Genomic DNA, 16520 nt, shown 5'->3' with positions numbered 1-16520 from the left:
GCCCGAAACGTCAGCCTTCCTGCTCCTCTGATGCTGCTTGGCCTGCTGTGTTCATCCAGCTTTACACCTTGTTATCTCAGATTCTTCAGCATCTGCAGTTCCTTCTATCTCAAAGTTATACATTAGTCTTAAGATCAGTGCCTTTCCAAACTTCCTAAAGCTGTCCACAACTAATGAGTGTAGTTTATAGACTGCTGTTTGTGGTATATAGAAATGATTTAGACTTGAGTGTGGGAAGGTTGATCAAGTTAGTGGATGATATGAAAATTGGTGGGGTGGTAAATGGTGAGGAGGATGACCTTAGGTTACAGGAAGGTATGAATGAATTGATCAGTGGCAAATGGAATTCAATCTGGCTAAGTATGAGGAGATGCACTTGGGCAGGACAAACCAGGCAAAGGAGTACATGAATGATAGGACCCTGGGAAGCACTGTGAATCAGTATGCATGTTCACTGGTCCCTTTATCTATCTGTCCTGATACTTTAAGTTGTTAGGAAAGCATATGGGATATTTCTCTTTATTAGCCAAAACATTGATTTTAAAAGTAGGGAAGTTTATGCTAACTGTGTGAAATGTTGGTTAGGCTGTAGTTAGAGTATTGTGTGCAGTAGTACAATCCACATTATAGGACGGATGTCATTGTAATGGAGACAGTGCAGAGATTGACAAGGATATTGTCTGGGCTAGACACTTTTAGTTATGAAGAGTTATGAAGATATGATAGACTTGGGTTGAGATGTATAATGTGATTGAGATACATGAGGAGCATAGAGATAGGGTAGACAAGACGGAACTTTTCCTCTTGGTGGAGGGGATCAATGACCAGGTGGTGCAGATTTAAAATAAGGGGCATGAGGTTTATAGGGGTTGAACAAAGATTTTCTCACCCAGCGCGTAGTGGGAATCTGAAACTCTGTAAGGCTGGTAGAGGCAGAAATGCTTTATAATGTTAAAGAAGCATTTAGATGTACGCTTGCATTGACTAGGCTATGGGCCAAGTGCTGGAAATTGGGATTACAATAGCTAAATGTTTGTTTTTGGCGCAGGCTCAATGGGTTGAAGGACCTTTTTCCGTGCTTTAGACCTCAATGATTCTTGCTGTTTATAGGAACTTGCTCTATGATGTATAATAAATAACCAAATAACTAACATGGCTAAAAAGTAGATTAAGGTTATACATGTTGGCCAGATGCTGCAGGGACCTTTGCTACTGGCCCTCTGAAAGCATCGTTAGAACTTTGGTTTAGAACATGATCTAAAAGGCAACAGCTCCTACAGCGCATTAATGGCATTATACTGTACTGCTGTTGAGTAACAGTCTAGATTGTATGTTCAAATCTACAACCTGTGACTTTAGAAACAAGAGATATGTCATTGAACAGAAGTTGACTCCTATCAAGCACTGAATGGCAGATGCTGAAATAATTTGTTCCAAATAATTCTCTTTCTTTTTTCCTCCGTGGTCTGCTATATGAAATTTGTGGCATCCTCTGCTTACAATTAAATTGGAGTCACTGCCAAATACTGGTAGAAATTAAAATGTCGTAAGTGTTTTTCACCTCCTTTCCTGCTTCTATTCAGAAGCCCCATTAAGATTAGAAATGCAGAGTTGTGTAATCCCAGGTATGTAAAGAAACCTAAGGTTATGTATTATTTCTAGGATTGGGGTAAATTTTCTAAAAACCTTCTGGTACTGCATTCTACAACTGTGTTATTGGGGGTGAGTTGTGGTTGTGCAAGCAGAAAGGACAAAAAGGGAGAAAATACCATGAATAAATCAGGCACTGCACAATATAGCTACACGATTTTGCTTAGTTACACTGTACTAGAACTATCCATTACAATGGAAACATTGAAGTTTGTTGTGCAAAGTAAACGAAAGCAAAATGAATGAAAACTGCATTTAAAACTAATGAATTGCTGTTTCCTGTTTATGTATTTGTGGCTGTGTGACTTTCCTTCACTGAAAACTGCAGATACTCCGTCAGGGTGTCTCCACAGATAGCCAACAGGATTGTTGATTCGGCCAGAAGCATTTTGAACAAGTTCCTACCAGATATCTATATCTACACAGATCACATGAAAGGAGCCAATTCAGGAAAGTGAGTCTGACTTGGGCAACTCAAGATCCTTTTTTTTTATGTTAGAGAGAGAGAGATCAATGTTTCAAGGATCTAGCTTGAAATATGTATGGTAGAAAGCAAGCTGAAATGCACTGGTGAACATTCACCAGGATTGCAGTTGAAACTTTAAGTAAACTATTGTCCACGTGCATGTTTTATTTTGCACAGTGCTTCTTCAGGTTGCAGCCCAGCATTTGAAATTTAATACAGTGGGTTGCCAGCTTTTCAGTATAATTGTTGTTATTGTTACAGTGCAGAAGGAGGCCATCATCCCTGCATGGTTCTATTATCTATGGCCAATCTCCTTCTCCTGCACAACATTCTACCCAAATAATCAATCAATGCCCTCTTGAATATTTCTATTAAACTTGCCTGTACCACACTTACAGGCAGTGCATTCCATACCCAAACTAGGCAAGGTGAAGTCACTGTAGTTCCAAAGGACCATTGTGCTGCTGGCATCAGAGAGGTGGTGATTTACCACCATGCTTCAGGCAAAGTGAGAGGTTGAGAAGATGGGACCGTCATGGTAACTTCAACCAGTATTGGAACTGAACCCTTGTTATTGGCTCTACTTGAAATGTAAACCAGCCATCCAGCCGACTGAGCTAACGAGTCCCTAAACTACTAGCTGTGTGAAAAAGATTTTTCTCACATCACCCTTGCTTCATTTGCGCATCATTTTAATCTGTGCCCTTGTTCTCATTTCTCAGTCTTTGATGGCAATGTACTCCTGAAATGTCAGGCTGTCGTCTCTGCATTTAATGGTGACACTTAGCAGGGAATAAAAAAGCCTTCAACCAACTTACCTGGTGTTGATTCTGTATGTAGTGGAGTATAACTCGAATGTTTATGTTGGGATTCATTCTGAAACTGGGAAAGGAAATCTCTTGTCAGCTTCCAATATTATTGTTCAACATTATGTTGCTAAAGAGATGTATATGTTGTTTGGTATGTGGGGGAATGTTGAGATTTAGTTGAGGCGGGGGGACCCAAAAATTTGAAGTAACTGAAAGTAGAATCAGTCCATTATTGTGTCACTACTTTGTCCTACATATTGCTACAGATTGTTTTGTGCAACCAGTAATATACATTTTAACTACTAGGGAAGTGCGGGAGTGAAATTTATAATCTCTGACTCTAGTGAGAGTTTTTTAAACAACTGCGTTTGTTTTAGGTCACCAGGATTTGGTCTCTCTTTAGTGGCAGAAACAACAAATGGAACCTTTCTCAGTGCTGAACTTGTTTCAAACCCTCAAGGTCAAGGGTCACCAGTCCTACCAGAAGACCTTGGCAAGAACTGTGCAAAGCTTCTTTTAGAAGAAGTCTACAGAGTGAGTATCTGCTAAACTATTTTGTGGTCTTTAACGGTAGGAAATTCAGAACTGTTGTAACAGGGAGTGGAGTAGTTGTTGGGATGGGAGAGGTTAGAGGCAGAAAACTGTGGGTTTTTACAGTCCTTGTAGAGACGGATACTTCTTTACAAATATCTGAATTCCTGGTTACTGGCTTACATAAGATTTTAAGTTACTGTGACAAACCAATTGAAGGCAAAATTGGCACAACGTTGTCTAATACAGAATAAATACTTATAAACTACGAAAAGGAGTTTCTGTAATCTACTGTTAAAAAATCTTTAGCGCTACTAAAAATCCCCCACAGCTTAAGTATATGTTAAAGCACAGTGTCCACAGGATCGCACTCTTTGTGGCAATCTGTTCACAATCGCTCACAGCTTCCAGTGGATTGATGTGTCCCAGTTTTCCCAATTCCTAACACCATGTGACTGTTGAAAGGTACTTTGTTAGATTTCAGAAAATTCTCAAACTAACTGCTAGAAGTAAGACCCACTGTCAGTTTGTCCACAGTGAACCCAACTGTTTCCAGGTATGAAGCTTTAGCATCTTGCTCCATGAAGTTTTAAACTGAATTCCCCTGTCCCCACGACAACGAATCCATCCAGGCTTCTTGTGGAGAACTCGAACATCACATGACCTTCTTAGTTCCTTCTTCATACTTTGAGTTAGAGACAATCCCAAACAACTTGTAAAACCATATACTCAACAGGCCTATATCAAGTACTTAATTTCCTTTATGAAGAAAGTAGTACTTCCCAAAAGGCCACAAATCCCCTTGCTTTCAGATCAAATGCATTTCAGTTCTTCTGCAAATAAAATTGCATTTAGAAAGAGTACATTACTCCCTGGTTGAAGCTAAGTTTATATTTGCTGGCTTAAATTGCTGAATTTTATTAGCTTTAATCTAAAAACTTTTGTGTTGCTTTAATTTTCCATTTCAGCTTGACCCAACCATTCCTATCAGGATTGGCACTTACTGCTCATCCTTAGATATCCTGAGAAGGAAACTCAATAGCTTAAGAAAATATGAAATAAGAGCAGAAGTAAACCATTTGGCTCTTCAAGGCTGCTCCATCATTCAATAAGATCATGGCTAATCTATTTTGTTTTGAATTCCACTTTCCCATCTACTCATGACAACTCTTGATTTCCCTGCCTAACAACAACATCCAATACTCCATATGTCGGAAGTCTGAAATAAAAACAAAAAGTGCTGGAGGAACTCAGCAGGTCTGGCAGCATCTGTGGAGATAGAAACAGAGTTAATACTTTGAATCCAAAGACTCTTTGAAACCAAAGAGGTCTGGAAAATGATGATCTTTGTGCTGTTGCCAAAGGGGGAGAAGGAGTGAGTGGAACAGATGGTGAGAGTGCCCAGAGAAAAAGACAAAGAGAATACTAATAGTGGTAAAAGAACAATTGGGATATAAAACAGCTGTAAATGATAGTTGTGAAAAGAAGAAAATTGGTTTGCACTGCTAAGGATTATTGAAGTCAATGTTGAGTCCTGAAGGCTGTAAAATCCTGGAGTGGAAAATGAAATGCTGTTCCCCCAGCTTGTTGAATATTGCTCTAACGCTGCAGCAGGCATGGGATGGAAATGTCAGCATGGGACCAAGAAGGTTTGTTGAAATGGTAAGCAGCTGGAAGGTCCTGGTCACTCTTTTGAACACAGTGGACGTGTTCCACAAGGGGGTCACCCATCTGTGTTTGGTCTCACTAGAGTAAAGGGGATTGCATAGTGAGCAACGAATACAATAGACTAGATTGAAAGAAGTGCTAGTAAACTGCTGCTTTACCTGGAAGGTGTGTTTGTGAGCTTGGACAGTGAGGAGGGAGGATGTAAAAGGAAAAGTGTTGCACCACCTGAGATTGCATGGGAAGGAGCCTTGATGGGAGTGGGGTTGAAGCAGGGTGGAGCGGATCAAATTATCACAGAGAATAGTCCCTGTGGAATGCGAACTGTGGAGGGGAGGATGTGTTTAGCGGTAGTGTCTTGCTGGAGGTGGAGAAATTGGTGGAAGATGGTCCTTAGAATGTGGATATTGGTGGTTGGAAAGGAAGGAATACTGGACCTCCTATCCTTGTATTAGAACAAGAGCAAGGATAGGGTTCCCCATCACAAAACCCTGAAGGACTCCATTTGCCACCTTCTAGAAATCGGGCAAAGACTGATTTGTACATACATTGTGTTCTGCCAGCCAATCTTTTATCCATGCTAATATTTTATCTCCATGTCCTGAGTGTTTATTTTCCACAATGACCTCCAATGTAACACCTTTGAAATGCCTTCTGGAACACCAAGTGCCTTGCTTGTTCACTTATTTAATTGTTTATATGGCTTTTGATAGAATTTATTTATTTTACCATCGATTTCTATCTTATCACTTATAAATAGAAAAGAGTTTGACTACTTACCAGAGATTCACCAAACATCTAGCTCCTTTCTCTGTGGTACAGTAAGAACCTATTTCAGTCAACTTGAATAAATCTAGCTGTGTCTCTGACTGCCTGTCTCTGGATCATTTTGTCGTTTGCTCCCAAGCTGTTGCTGACTGCCTGCTTCTCTAGGTAAGGCAGATTCCTGTCACGAGGTCTTCACCTCATCTGCTTCTCTAGCTTCACTTTTAAACAGAATTCAAATTATGCAATTTACATCATGGACTTGAACTCACGTTTAACAGTCCAGGCCTCTGGATCACTAGTCCAGTAACAAAGCCACTTTACTACTCCCACTAACTGCACATTTGCCATTTTTATCTTGTGACTTTTACATGTTGCTACACCTAAAGAATGATTCCCTCCTAGTTAGAAAGATTCAAAGGAAAATTAAGAAACTGGGTACACGGTGAATAATTGTTAATGCAAGACTTTATAAGCTGTTTATATCAATTTCAATTCCTGCAGCCACATCTACAGAATTAGGGATTTGTACTCTGTATAAAATGATATGTTTTGCCTTAACTAGATTGGTTGCTGAAGACAGGATCAAATGACTTTTATTGTGTTTTTTGGGAGTCTTATTTATTTAAATGATTGGAAAATTTGGATTTGATTAAGTTACACCTAAGTTGCTTTTGAAGTTTTTTGACCAATTGAGGTGCTCTTCAAATATTCCTACTGCATGCTACATGTATTGTAATGCTTTCAAATGCTTCAAAACCAAACATGGAGTTTGTGTTTTAGCTCTTTTACCTTCCAATATGTGATACTTTACATTGGTCAGTGTTAAACATTGCCAGCCGTTGTTCCTCTCAGCTCTCATTTCTGCACTGCCTGCTCCAGTTCTGCTGATTCTCCTAGTATAACATTTGACCAGCTTCTATTCCAGATTTTTGTTGTAAAATAATGCTGAGTCAGTGTAGTTTGACTTGTTATTTGCATATAATATTGCGTTATTTGGTAATTTCAATGCTTGGAAGCACTTCAGTATACAATTGGAGAGGAATGTGCTGAAGTCACAACAGCAAAATCTTGCAAGTGACAGCAGCTTAATGATGTTGACAGTGATCCTCTAAAATCTTTAAAAGAATTTAACCTCAATCTGGGTGCCATGCTAGAATTATTCTATTTAGTAAGCTAATTGAGGGACAAATATTGGGTAGTACATCAGAATGAGTGCATGTCCCTCATTCTTCTTTGAGTAGTGCCTGTTAACACTTTATTTCAACTGAGAAGACCTCAATTTCACATCTTAATGAAAAATATGTTATCTCTGGCTGTGCAGCAATCCCTTAGTACAGTACTGAAGTTTTGTCCTATCACCCACTGAACTGTGTAGAACCAGGAGGGAAAACTATTCTTGTCGGTGCCCTAGTAGAAATGCCTTTATTTTTAACACGATGTACGCTCTCTGGAGACAAGAAAATGATGCTTTTTGGTGGTTTGGTTTTGATTTTCTGCCTGAAACAAAGTTGGGCATTTGTAACTTTGTATCTGATTTTGTTTTTACAGGGTGGCTGTGTAGATTCTACAAACCAGAGCTTGGCTTTATTATACATGGCCCTCGGACAGCAGGATGTTTCAAAAATTCAGATTGGTTCACTGTCCCCGTACACGTAAGCGAAAGTCTCCAATGTATATGCGTGGTGTGCAAGTGAATTCTTGCAAAAAGACCAGATTTCTATTTTTTATATATCACTGATATTTTGATTTTAAATGCCTCATTCAGTTTTTAAAATGTTGCCACAGCTGGAAATCTGAAGGTCAGGAAATCTGAACTGTCCTTTTTCAGTTATCACGGTACCGGTGCTGTTTCTTCAAGAGGTACAGTACTGTGATAACTGAAGAGTGGCAGTGCCATCACAAGACTATCGAACTTGAAGTTTTCATCTCTCGCTTCTTTGTGAAGTTTGGACATAACAATGCCAGATATTGATTTTATTGTTTAGGAAGCAATGCCACCCCCCCCCCAAAAAAAAACTGGGCATGAATTAAGTTGAGTAAAAGTCAGAGGGAAATGAGTCAGGTTGATTGCCATCCATGTTGCAGATTAAAATTGTCACACTATTTGATGTTAGTATCCATTGTGGGATGTACTTGCTTTGATTTCTGTTTATCTTGTCTTTTGTTTTATTAATTTTTTTCCCTTTCCCAACTAATTAATTAACTTTCTTACTTTTGATTCACTTTTGTTTACCTTCTCTGTTCCTCCCTGTTCCCCTCATACATTCAGTCTCTTCTCTCTTTCTTTCTAGCAGCAGTGCTTTGCATATTGCGCAGTAAGAGCAATCCTGCCATATAACTCTAAGCTATTAAAGTATCGTCTTGCATGATAACACTCAACTCTGAGTTACATCACTGTGTCAAGTCACTTTCTAGAGATTCGAATGTATAATCCAGACTGATAACTTCAGTGTGTCACTTCGGGACTGCAGCATCATCAGAAGTGCTATTCATGTAACTGTTTTGAAGAACAGGGAAGTTATTGTTTTTGTCAATACTACTCCCTTAACCAACATCAGTAAAACTGATCAGCTGGTCGTTACCACTCTGCTGTTTGAGAGACCTTGCTGAGCTCAAATTGGCTGCTGGGTTTCTTACATTGCAATATTGGTGCACTTCAAAAGTGAAGAAAAGTTCGACCTGTGAAGACTTTGGTTATCTTTTAGCTATGAAATGCACCATTATAACAGTGTTTTAATCATGGTGAACAGAATGGATTATCTTTTCAAAAATGTGACTTTTTTCCATCATTAAAAAGTTGCTTCGCACATGTGTTAGAGGTGCAGAAATAATGGCAAACTTCTTAAGTAACAAAATTCACTGCATAAATAGTGTCATGAACCCAGTAAACACCTTGTCAAATAACGTCGTCCCTGGTATTTATGACATGATAAAAGAAAAGGGATAGATAAGATGATTTTATTTTTGCAGCAAATACATTTAATCTAGTGTACACTGCACACATAGGTGTTGGCAGCAGACTGTCAACTTTCAAAAAGAATTCGGTAAATATTCGAAGAGTCAATAATTTTACAGAACTCTGGAAAGCGTAAGGCCACGGTAACAAATTGGACAGCTCTTCCAAAGAATCAGGACGAATGTAATGGACTGAATGGCTGCCTGTTATGCTGGAGTATTGTAATTCCTCTTAGCCTAGTACGATTGTGTTTGATTTTTTTGGGTTTGATATTACATCAGTTTTTTTTAATGTGGCGTCACAGCACAATGAATGCTCAGCAAAATGAACTGGCTTAATTCCAGAATATTTCTAAATTAAATAAAAGCAACAGTCTATTGTATAGAAACCCATTTTGTACCTCAGTGTTAATCATTGACAAGGAGTATGAATTCTATCATTGTGTATAAATATTGGTTTAGCATTTAGGTAAGGAGTACTTCAACGTCGAAGTAATCCTAAATGGGAACAATAAAGGTGCATGATATATTTTTTGATTAATAATAAAAGATACGTTAAATTCTATAATTATCAAAAGTTTCAAAAGCTATTTATATATGCTTTTAAAGCACTTTATGCATATTTTTTTAAAATCTGTTCTTAAATCACTTGCGTTCTGTATCCCATTTGTCATTTTGGAGGTGGTAACCATTTTTTGGTAACTTTCTTTTGGATCAGAAAGCTAAGCATTGTGTAATGCAGGGGTTCTTGACTTTTTTTTCCTACTTTCAATTAAAATTCACAGAGCCCCAATAGCACAACTCTTTTATTTTTTAGTGCAGAAACTAGTTATATGATGTAAAATATTTTGTTTGACTTTTGAAATTTGTTGCTTATGCTGAATGGCAGATCTGTCAAGTTGTGAAGTCTTGAGCTAGATGTGTCTTAGAAAATTCCCTTCTGCATCATTTCTATACTATAAAGAAACAAGAATTTATTTCTTCATAAAGGGGAAGTCTCTGGTAAAATAAAACTGCCTTGGAGTTACTGAGAAGGAGAATTAGCTCCCACGTGAGGACACATCTGCAAAACAACATGCCTTGTGGCTGAGTTTCTCCCGTGTTTTATGTTAGTGGTGGGTAAACCTCGATTGGCTTCGAATTCAAATAACTGGCCTGCGTTACCCCATCCATCAATCATCTTAAGGCAATAGGGAAATCTCTGCACTATTCCAGTTCTTTGTCTTGGAAATGAGCCTCTACACACTATGCGCACAACAGTATGACATTTTAGTGTATTTGGGTGACTCTAACGTCTCAACTGCCTAAACACACTTGCAATTTCAATAGTGTGTGTCTGTAGAGTAGAGTTTGAGGTCCAATTCTGTATTAGCTCCTTGAAGCATTTATTGGAACCATTTTTCAGTTGTCTCACCCCAATTCTGATGCTGCACGGTGTGACTCTTTGATTCTATCAATGTCTTTTTTAAAGTTCATAGTTCCTAGGAGGATCAAATGCTTCCTTTTTCTCGTATGTTCCTTTTCTATGCAGCTGCACCAAGTATCACATTGCATTTAATATTGATTCAAAGAGGCTATGGGATTTTAGGCTATTGTTCCTCTTTTCTGTGTTTTCAGAAGATTAATTAGTTACGTATGAGAATTTCATCACTTCATGACTGTAAATTCTGATGCAGGGATTTCGCAGTAGAGGTATATATTTTAAGCAAATGTAAATGGATGAACAAGAGTGACAGTTTAGTTTGCTTCACTTGTTCCCTAGATGTATTGCTATAGGCATCCAGCTGAAGGAAATTGTCCGTGGCTTGGTAGCTCAGGACGAGGAAGATTTGATGGACTCTAAACTGAATAATGAAATCTTGATAGTTGCAGTTCCTGGGACAGTCACCTAATGGTAGCATTATTCCTGATCCAGTCATTGATGCTAATAGTCCATGGTGCTTTGTGTGGCTTGCTTTTCCTGCGGACCTCTTAAAAGCATCTTGTAAATGATAGCAAGCTGTGAATCCCTAGTTGAGTTCCCGCAGTAAGGGATAGTTCAGTAAGATTTTTTTAAAGGGGTCTGGGGGACAGAGTGGTTACAATATTGCAAATTGCTTTGCCCAAATAATGTATGTAACTGACTTTCCTCAAACATTTCTTTCATTCACAATCCCAGTTTGAAACCAATACAAAAAGGATCAAGTTTGGAGACACCATTTTATTTTAGCACCTTTTACAATATTACTGCCTGTAGATTTGTTTCTCTCCTCGCCCTCTATAACCCTGTTTTTCCTAAGTTTACTAAGAGAGTTCTTCTGCTTTCTATCATCAATTTTAATGAAGGCTTTTACTTTGGATGCTGATGGGTATTTTATTATTTGCAGGTCATCTCTGTTTTGCAGCAAACTTTCCTTTGTTCTTGCATAGATGATTTGGTTATCATTTCGGAGCCATCAATATGAACAGATGAAATCTGTTTCCACCTACAACCTTATTTTTGTTTTACAGTAGTATGTTTCTGCCTAACTATTATTTTGTGTTGCTGCTTTTGGAACATCATTTCTTTGTTAGTGACTATCACAAGTTGTCCTCAGATTTTACTAATTTTCCAGACCACAGACAACTCAGATATGTTTGGGGCTCCACCTATCTTCTCCTCTATCCATCTTCTATCTGCCTCCCCCTCTCTCCCTCTTTATTTCAGAACCCCCTTCCCCTCCCCCATTTCTGATGAAGGGTCTAGGCCTGAAACGTCAGCCTTTCTGCTCCTATGATGCTGCTTGGCCTGCTGTGTTCATCCAGCTCTGCACCTTGTTGTCTCAGATGCGTTTGGTTTTGTTCTGTGAGTTGAGTGTAGCATTTACAGCTAATTGCTGTAAAATGTATTAATTATACCTTTTGGTAGCTACTTCTATCAAATTGAATGAACACAACTTTTCACAAGCAAAATTAATAATTTATGTAGAAAGTTCATTTATAAAAAGTAATAAGAGAAGTTGAAAGTTTAGGGGGATTTTACTTAACACTGAATGTTGTAGATTTGCTTATTTGATGCACAGATATTAATGTTGTGACTTGCATTTCTGTAAAATAGGAAATGTTTGTTCGGAGAGTGCATGATTTCAGTTAAGTATTTTGAGTGGAATAGTGAAATGATACTTAGCCCTGAAAATGTGTACCATTTTTATTTTTTAAAGGATTGAGTTTCTGCGGCATCTGAAAAGCTACTTCCAAATAATCTTCAAAATTGAAGCCCAACCCATGGAAGAACAGAAAGGTGGAGATAAAGTATTAATGACTTGTATTGGTGTTGGCTTTTCTAACATCAGTAAAACTGTCACGTAGGAAGACTATTATTGCATCTGAATGTTTGGCATGATTCATTGTATATTTAAACCTTCAATCATTTGTATCTTTGGAATTTTGTGCATGAAAACTGATGTTTCACAAGGACACAGTGTTATTAATCTGTAACTTACATTCTTTTGTCATTTGGCTTATACTAAAAACTTGAGAGGTCAATGCAAGTTGATTGGTTTCTTCCAAGAAGCCAATTTCAGTTTTCTTTTAAAAGTTGTTGAAAGACTTCTGTTTACTCAGCTAAAATCTTATTGTCGTTTAATGCTACACTGACTATCAAGGGATGACCTTTTGGAATATCTGTTCTTGGTGCAGTGCTTATGTTGGCTTCGTTATTTACATTTATATTTTCATATTGACCCATTCAGACGTGCTGTTACTCATCTCTGGAGCTGGTGTGGATTGAATCCCGGTCTCCTGGCTCAGAGATCGGGACACTACCATAAAGCCACAAGACCTCTTAAAATAGAGAATCGATTTAAAGATGCAAAGACATCAAATATTGTTTGTTCAGATGACAATATTTAATCCTGATATCCAAATCATGGATATACATTGTAAATAGCTGGGGCCCAAGCACTGATCCTTGCAGTACCGCCGGCAACCTCAAAAAGACCCATTTATTCCTACACATTTTTCCTGTCTGACCAGTTCTCAATCTATACCAGTATATTCTTCCCAGTCCTGTGGGATCTAATTTTGTGTCGCTAATCTTGTTTAGAACCTTCTTATAAGCATTCTGAAAATCCAAATCTACCACATCCACTAGATCCCCCCTTACCTTTTTGTTACTTACATCCTCTGAAAACTCCCAACAAGTATGTTAAATGTGATTTCCCTTTCAACAATTCGTGTTGACTTACCCAATCCTCCTCCTATTTTCTAAGTATTCTGTTTTTACATCCTTATCGTAGATTCTTGCATTTTCCTTTTGACTAACATTAGACTAAAGGAATGTAGTTCCCTGTTTTCCTTCTCCCTCCATTATTGAATATCCAATCTACAGGGATCAATCCAGAATGTATTGAATTTTCTACTATCTCCACAGCTACTTTTTCACCAATAGGTTGTAGATTATCAGATTCAGGAAATGTACGTACTTTAGGTCCCATTAATACCTCTAGTATTATGTTATTTTTAATTAAAATCTTGCAGTTTCTTGTTTACACATTACTACATTCTCCATTATCTCTGCGAGGTATTTAGTGTTTGTTTAATTTCTCGCCCATTTCATTATTCCTTTTTATAACTTTTGACCTTGCCTGCAATGGATCCACACTTGTTATGGCTAATCTTTCCCAGTTTGCAATTTACAGACTATTTATACAGCTTTCTCTAGTTTTCTGAAATTTTGTTTTCCCTTTCTTAATCTTTTTCTTGGCTGTCCTTTTGGAATTCTAAAGTCCTCGCAATCCTCAAACTTAGCAATTTTTGACAATTGTGTAGGCTTTTTCCAAAACAAACCTTAATTTCTTTTGTTGGCCATGGTTATGGTATTTTCATTGCTGGGTTTTTGTGCATTACAAAAATATATTTTTGTAAAGTATGTGTTAGTTATTTAATTGGCCATCACCTGCCTGTTGCCATACATTTATGTGTAGTTTCTCTATCTACCACAGTCAATCTGCCCCTCATAGCTTCATGATTTCCTTCATTTAGATTGGAGTTTCTAATTTCTGACTGAACTATATCAATTTCATCTTAATGTAAAATCTAGCATATGGTGTGTTTATCTGGGTTCAGGACTTAAATTTGAACATTTATCATCTCCCTTGTACTCTACACTAGGCTTGAGATTAGCAATTTTTTTTAAACCATAGATTTGCCAGTCCTCAAATACAGCAAAGAAGTGAACTGCTAATTCTTAAAAGGAATTGTTCCTCCACAGTTCTACAACAGTCTTTGGCCAAAAGAGCAAATGGGCATTCCCCTGTCCTGTGCCACCCAGCACCCAGTCATTAGGTGATTGACTTACTGGTTTACCTGCTTCTGTCCCTTCCTAGCAAATAGGAGTTGACAATGGGGAAATTCCAAAGTCACTGCACTTTGGTTATGCAAACCTGCAATTTTAAACAGCTGATCATTGTAGCTTTAGCCGAGCTTGAGCACTGTCGCCTCGGAGTCAAAAGGCTTTTGATTTCAAGCCCCACTACAGAGACTTGAGTACACAATTTAGACTGGTACTTTGGTACTGTATTGATTGAGTGCTGCACTGTTGGAGATACTGTCTTTCAGATAAGATGTTAAACTAAGACTATCTCCTTCACTGTCTTCTGTCTTCCACCTCAGCCTGCACTCATTCAAACCTCAGTTACAATTAAAAGATGCCACAGCAGTCTGGAATAAGAACAAGGAACTTCCTTTGGCGCATATCTATCTGCCAACTAAAATTATGTGGTCATTCTCTCTTTGCTGTTTTGGGGAGTAACTTGTTGCTTGCAAATTTGGTGTTTTATTTCCAGATGTTAGAAAAATAACTTCAGTTCAGAGATTGCTGTAAAACCCTCTGCAACATCCTGTAGAAGCGGATAAGAACAGGAATCAGCTAGTCAATCCTTTCAAACATGTTTTGCAGTTCAATTAAATCACGGCTGACCTTAATTTACTCTCCTTATGTCTGCATGCTTTAATATCCTTACCTAACAAACATCTTACCTGTTTCAACTGATCTAATTTATAGTTTTTTTTTTAAGGTGTTGCAGATATGCATTATTGTGAAAAATGTGTTAATTGACATCACTTCTGAATGGTCCAACTCTAATTGAAGATTATGCCTTTTTTTGTGACCGTCCTATAAGGGGAAATAATTTCTCTCTTTCGACCTTTTAAATCCTTTAAATACTTCAATTAGATTACTCCTTAAATTGCTATACTCAAATACAAATCTATTCCACCTATCTTCATAAAAATTTTGGAATCATTCTGGTGGATCTTTTGAACGCTTTCCAACACCATTATATCCACACTGAGATGCAGTGTCCAGGATTGAACACAGTATTCAAGATAAGGTCTAAACAGAAGGATGCTACATGAATTTCAAGTTATATATTGCTTATGCACGACTTGATAATTTTTAAAAATGTAACTTGCAATTATGTTGAAGATAATTCAACATAAGGTCATACTTATTGGGAAAGGAGACTTCTCAAAGTTTCTGAGATAACAAGGTGTAGAGCTGGATGAACACAGCAGGCCAAGCAGCATCAGAGGAGCAGGAAAACTGATGTTTCAGGTCGAGACCCTTCAGAAATTTCTCAAAGTTTCTGTTCGTTTGTATGAATGACCATGTTCTAATGGTTTGTCACTTGTATACCTTTTTTAGTAATACAAAAGTTAGATTGTAATACTTCATTCATTCTTGTCAGTATATATTGTTGCATTTATACTGTCCATTGTTAGTCCCTTTTTACAATAAAATGCCTGCAATATAAACTACGTTAATAAAATCCCCAACTTTAGTTAATGAATGATGTGAATCCTTACCTACACAAAGCTTTTTACTGAAACTACAGTTATATTATTTTTGGCAAGGTCACACTTCTTCTAAACTGTAGAATGTATGCCCATCTCAGTTTCTCATAGGATAACCTTCACCCCAGAATTGATCTCATGAGGCCAGAATGTGCTCCAAGTGAAGACTTTCCAAAATCCTATTACACGCAGTTGGATTTCCAATTTTTTCTTTTTCTAAATATTCCCTTTTTTCATAATGCACATTTGAATTCTAGTCCATAGGAAATTCTCAAATTATAGTTCTAACAGTGATAATGCTTAAGATATAAAATTGTATAATTATGTTGATCAGTTCTAAACTTTGTTCAATTCGTCGTGCACTTTTCCTAAAGTAAGATTTTTTTTCCCTCTGTTTGAATGATTGGATTAAGTGATGGAACAGGCTCGACAGCTTGAATGGCCAACTCTTCCTATGTTTCAATTTAAAATGTTGATTATGTTGAATATTTCAAATATGTTTCCACTTAAGGCTAAAGTGCTACTTTGACTCACTGGTAGCTTCCCATTTTACATCCGAAGGGCATGATTTCAAATTCCATTCTAGAGACTAATGCCACCTAAGCTAATAAGTACTGAGGATGAGCCACGTTGTTTGATGTGCGGTGTTACAGAGAAGAGGTTGTAACTGTTAATACTATCTGTAGAAGAGCAAGGGAAATACACACGCATATATATAAATAAAAATAATGTAAACTAAAACAAAGGACTGCAGATGGAAGAGATCTGAAACACAAAAACAGACATTGCTGGAGAGCCTCAGCAGGCCTGGCAGCATCTGTGGGGAGTGAAACAGTTAATGTTTCCAGACCAGTGACCCTTCA

General features: G+C 37.7%; 1 protein-coding gene across 1 annotated transcript; it reads left to right on the top strand.

The window, feature by feature from the left end:
• The first annotated feature begins 1960 nt into the window (after nt 1-1960).
• Nucleotides 1961-15649, top strand: LOC125481157 (RNA 3'-terminal phosphate cyclase-like protein). Its single transcript, XM_048592352.1, has 4 exons — nt 1961-2104; nt 3303-3459; nt 7438-7541; nt 12024-15649. Exons 1-4 carry the CDS (start codon nt 2082-2084, stop codon nt 12169-12171), a joined length of 432 nt encoding a protein of 143 aa, XP_048448309.1. The 5' UTR covers nt 1961-2081; the 3' UTR covers nt 12172-15649.
• The last annotated feature ends 871 nt before the right edge of the window (nt 15650-16520 follow it).

This window comes from Rhincodon typus, chromosome 3, assembly GCF_021869965.1.
Source record: "Rhincodon typus isolate 14 chromosome 3, sRhiTyp1.1, whole genome shotgun sequence".
NCBI classification, from domain to species: Eukaryota; Metazoa; Chordata; class Chondrichthyes; order Orectolobiformes; family Rhincodontidae; genus Rhincodon; species Rhincodon typus.
This window is presented reverse-complemented; position numbering and strand designations above follow the sequence as displayed.

Excerpts from the sequence above, each read along its gene's own strand:
- LOC125481157 (XM_048592352.1), top strand. The coding sequence starts at position 2,082 with ATGAAAGGAGCCAATTCAGGAAA. Across the intron at positions 3,460-7,437 it reads TTTTAGAAGAAGTCTACAGA|GGTGGCTGTGTAGATTCTAC; the intron begins GTGAGTATCTGC and ends TTGTTTTTACAG. Across the intron at positions 7,542-12,023 it reads GGTTCACTGTCCCCGTACAC|GATTGAGTTTCTGCGGCATC; the intron begins GTAAGCGAAAGT and ends TATTTTTTAAAG.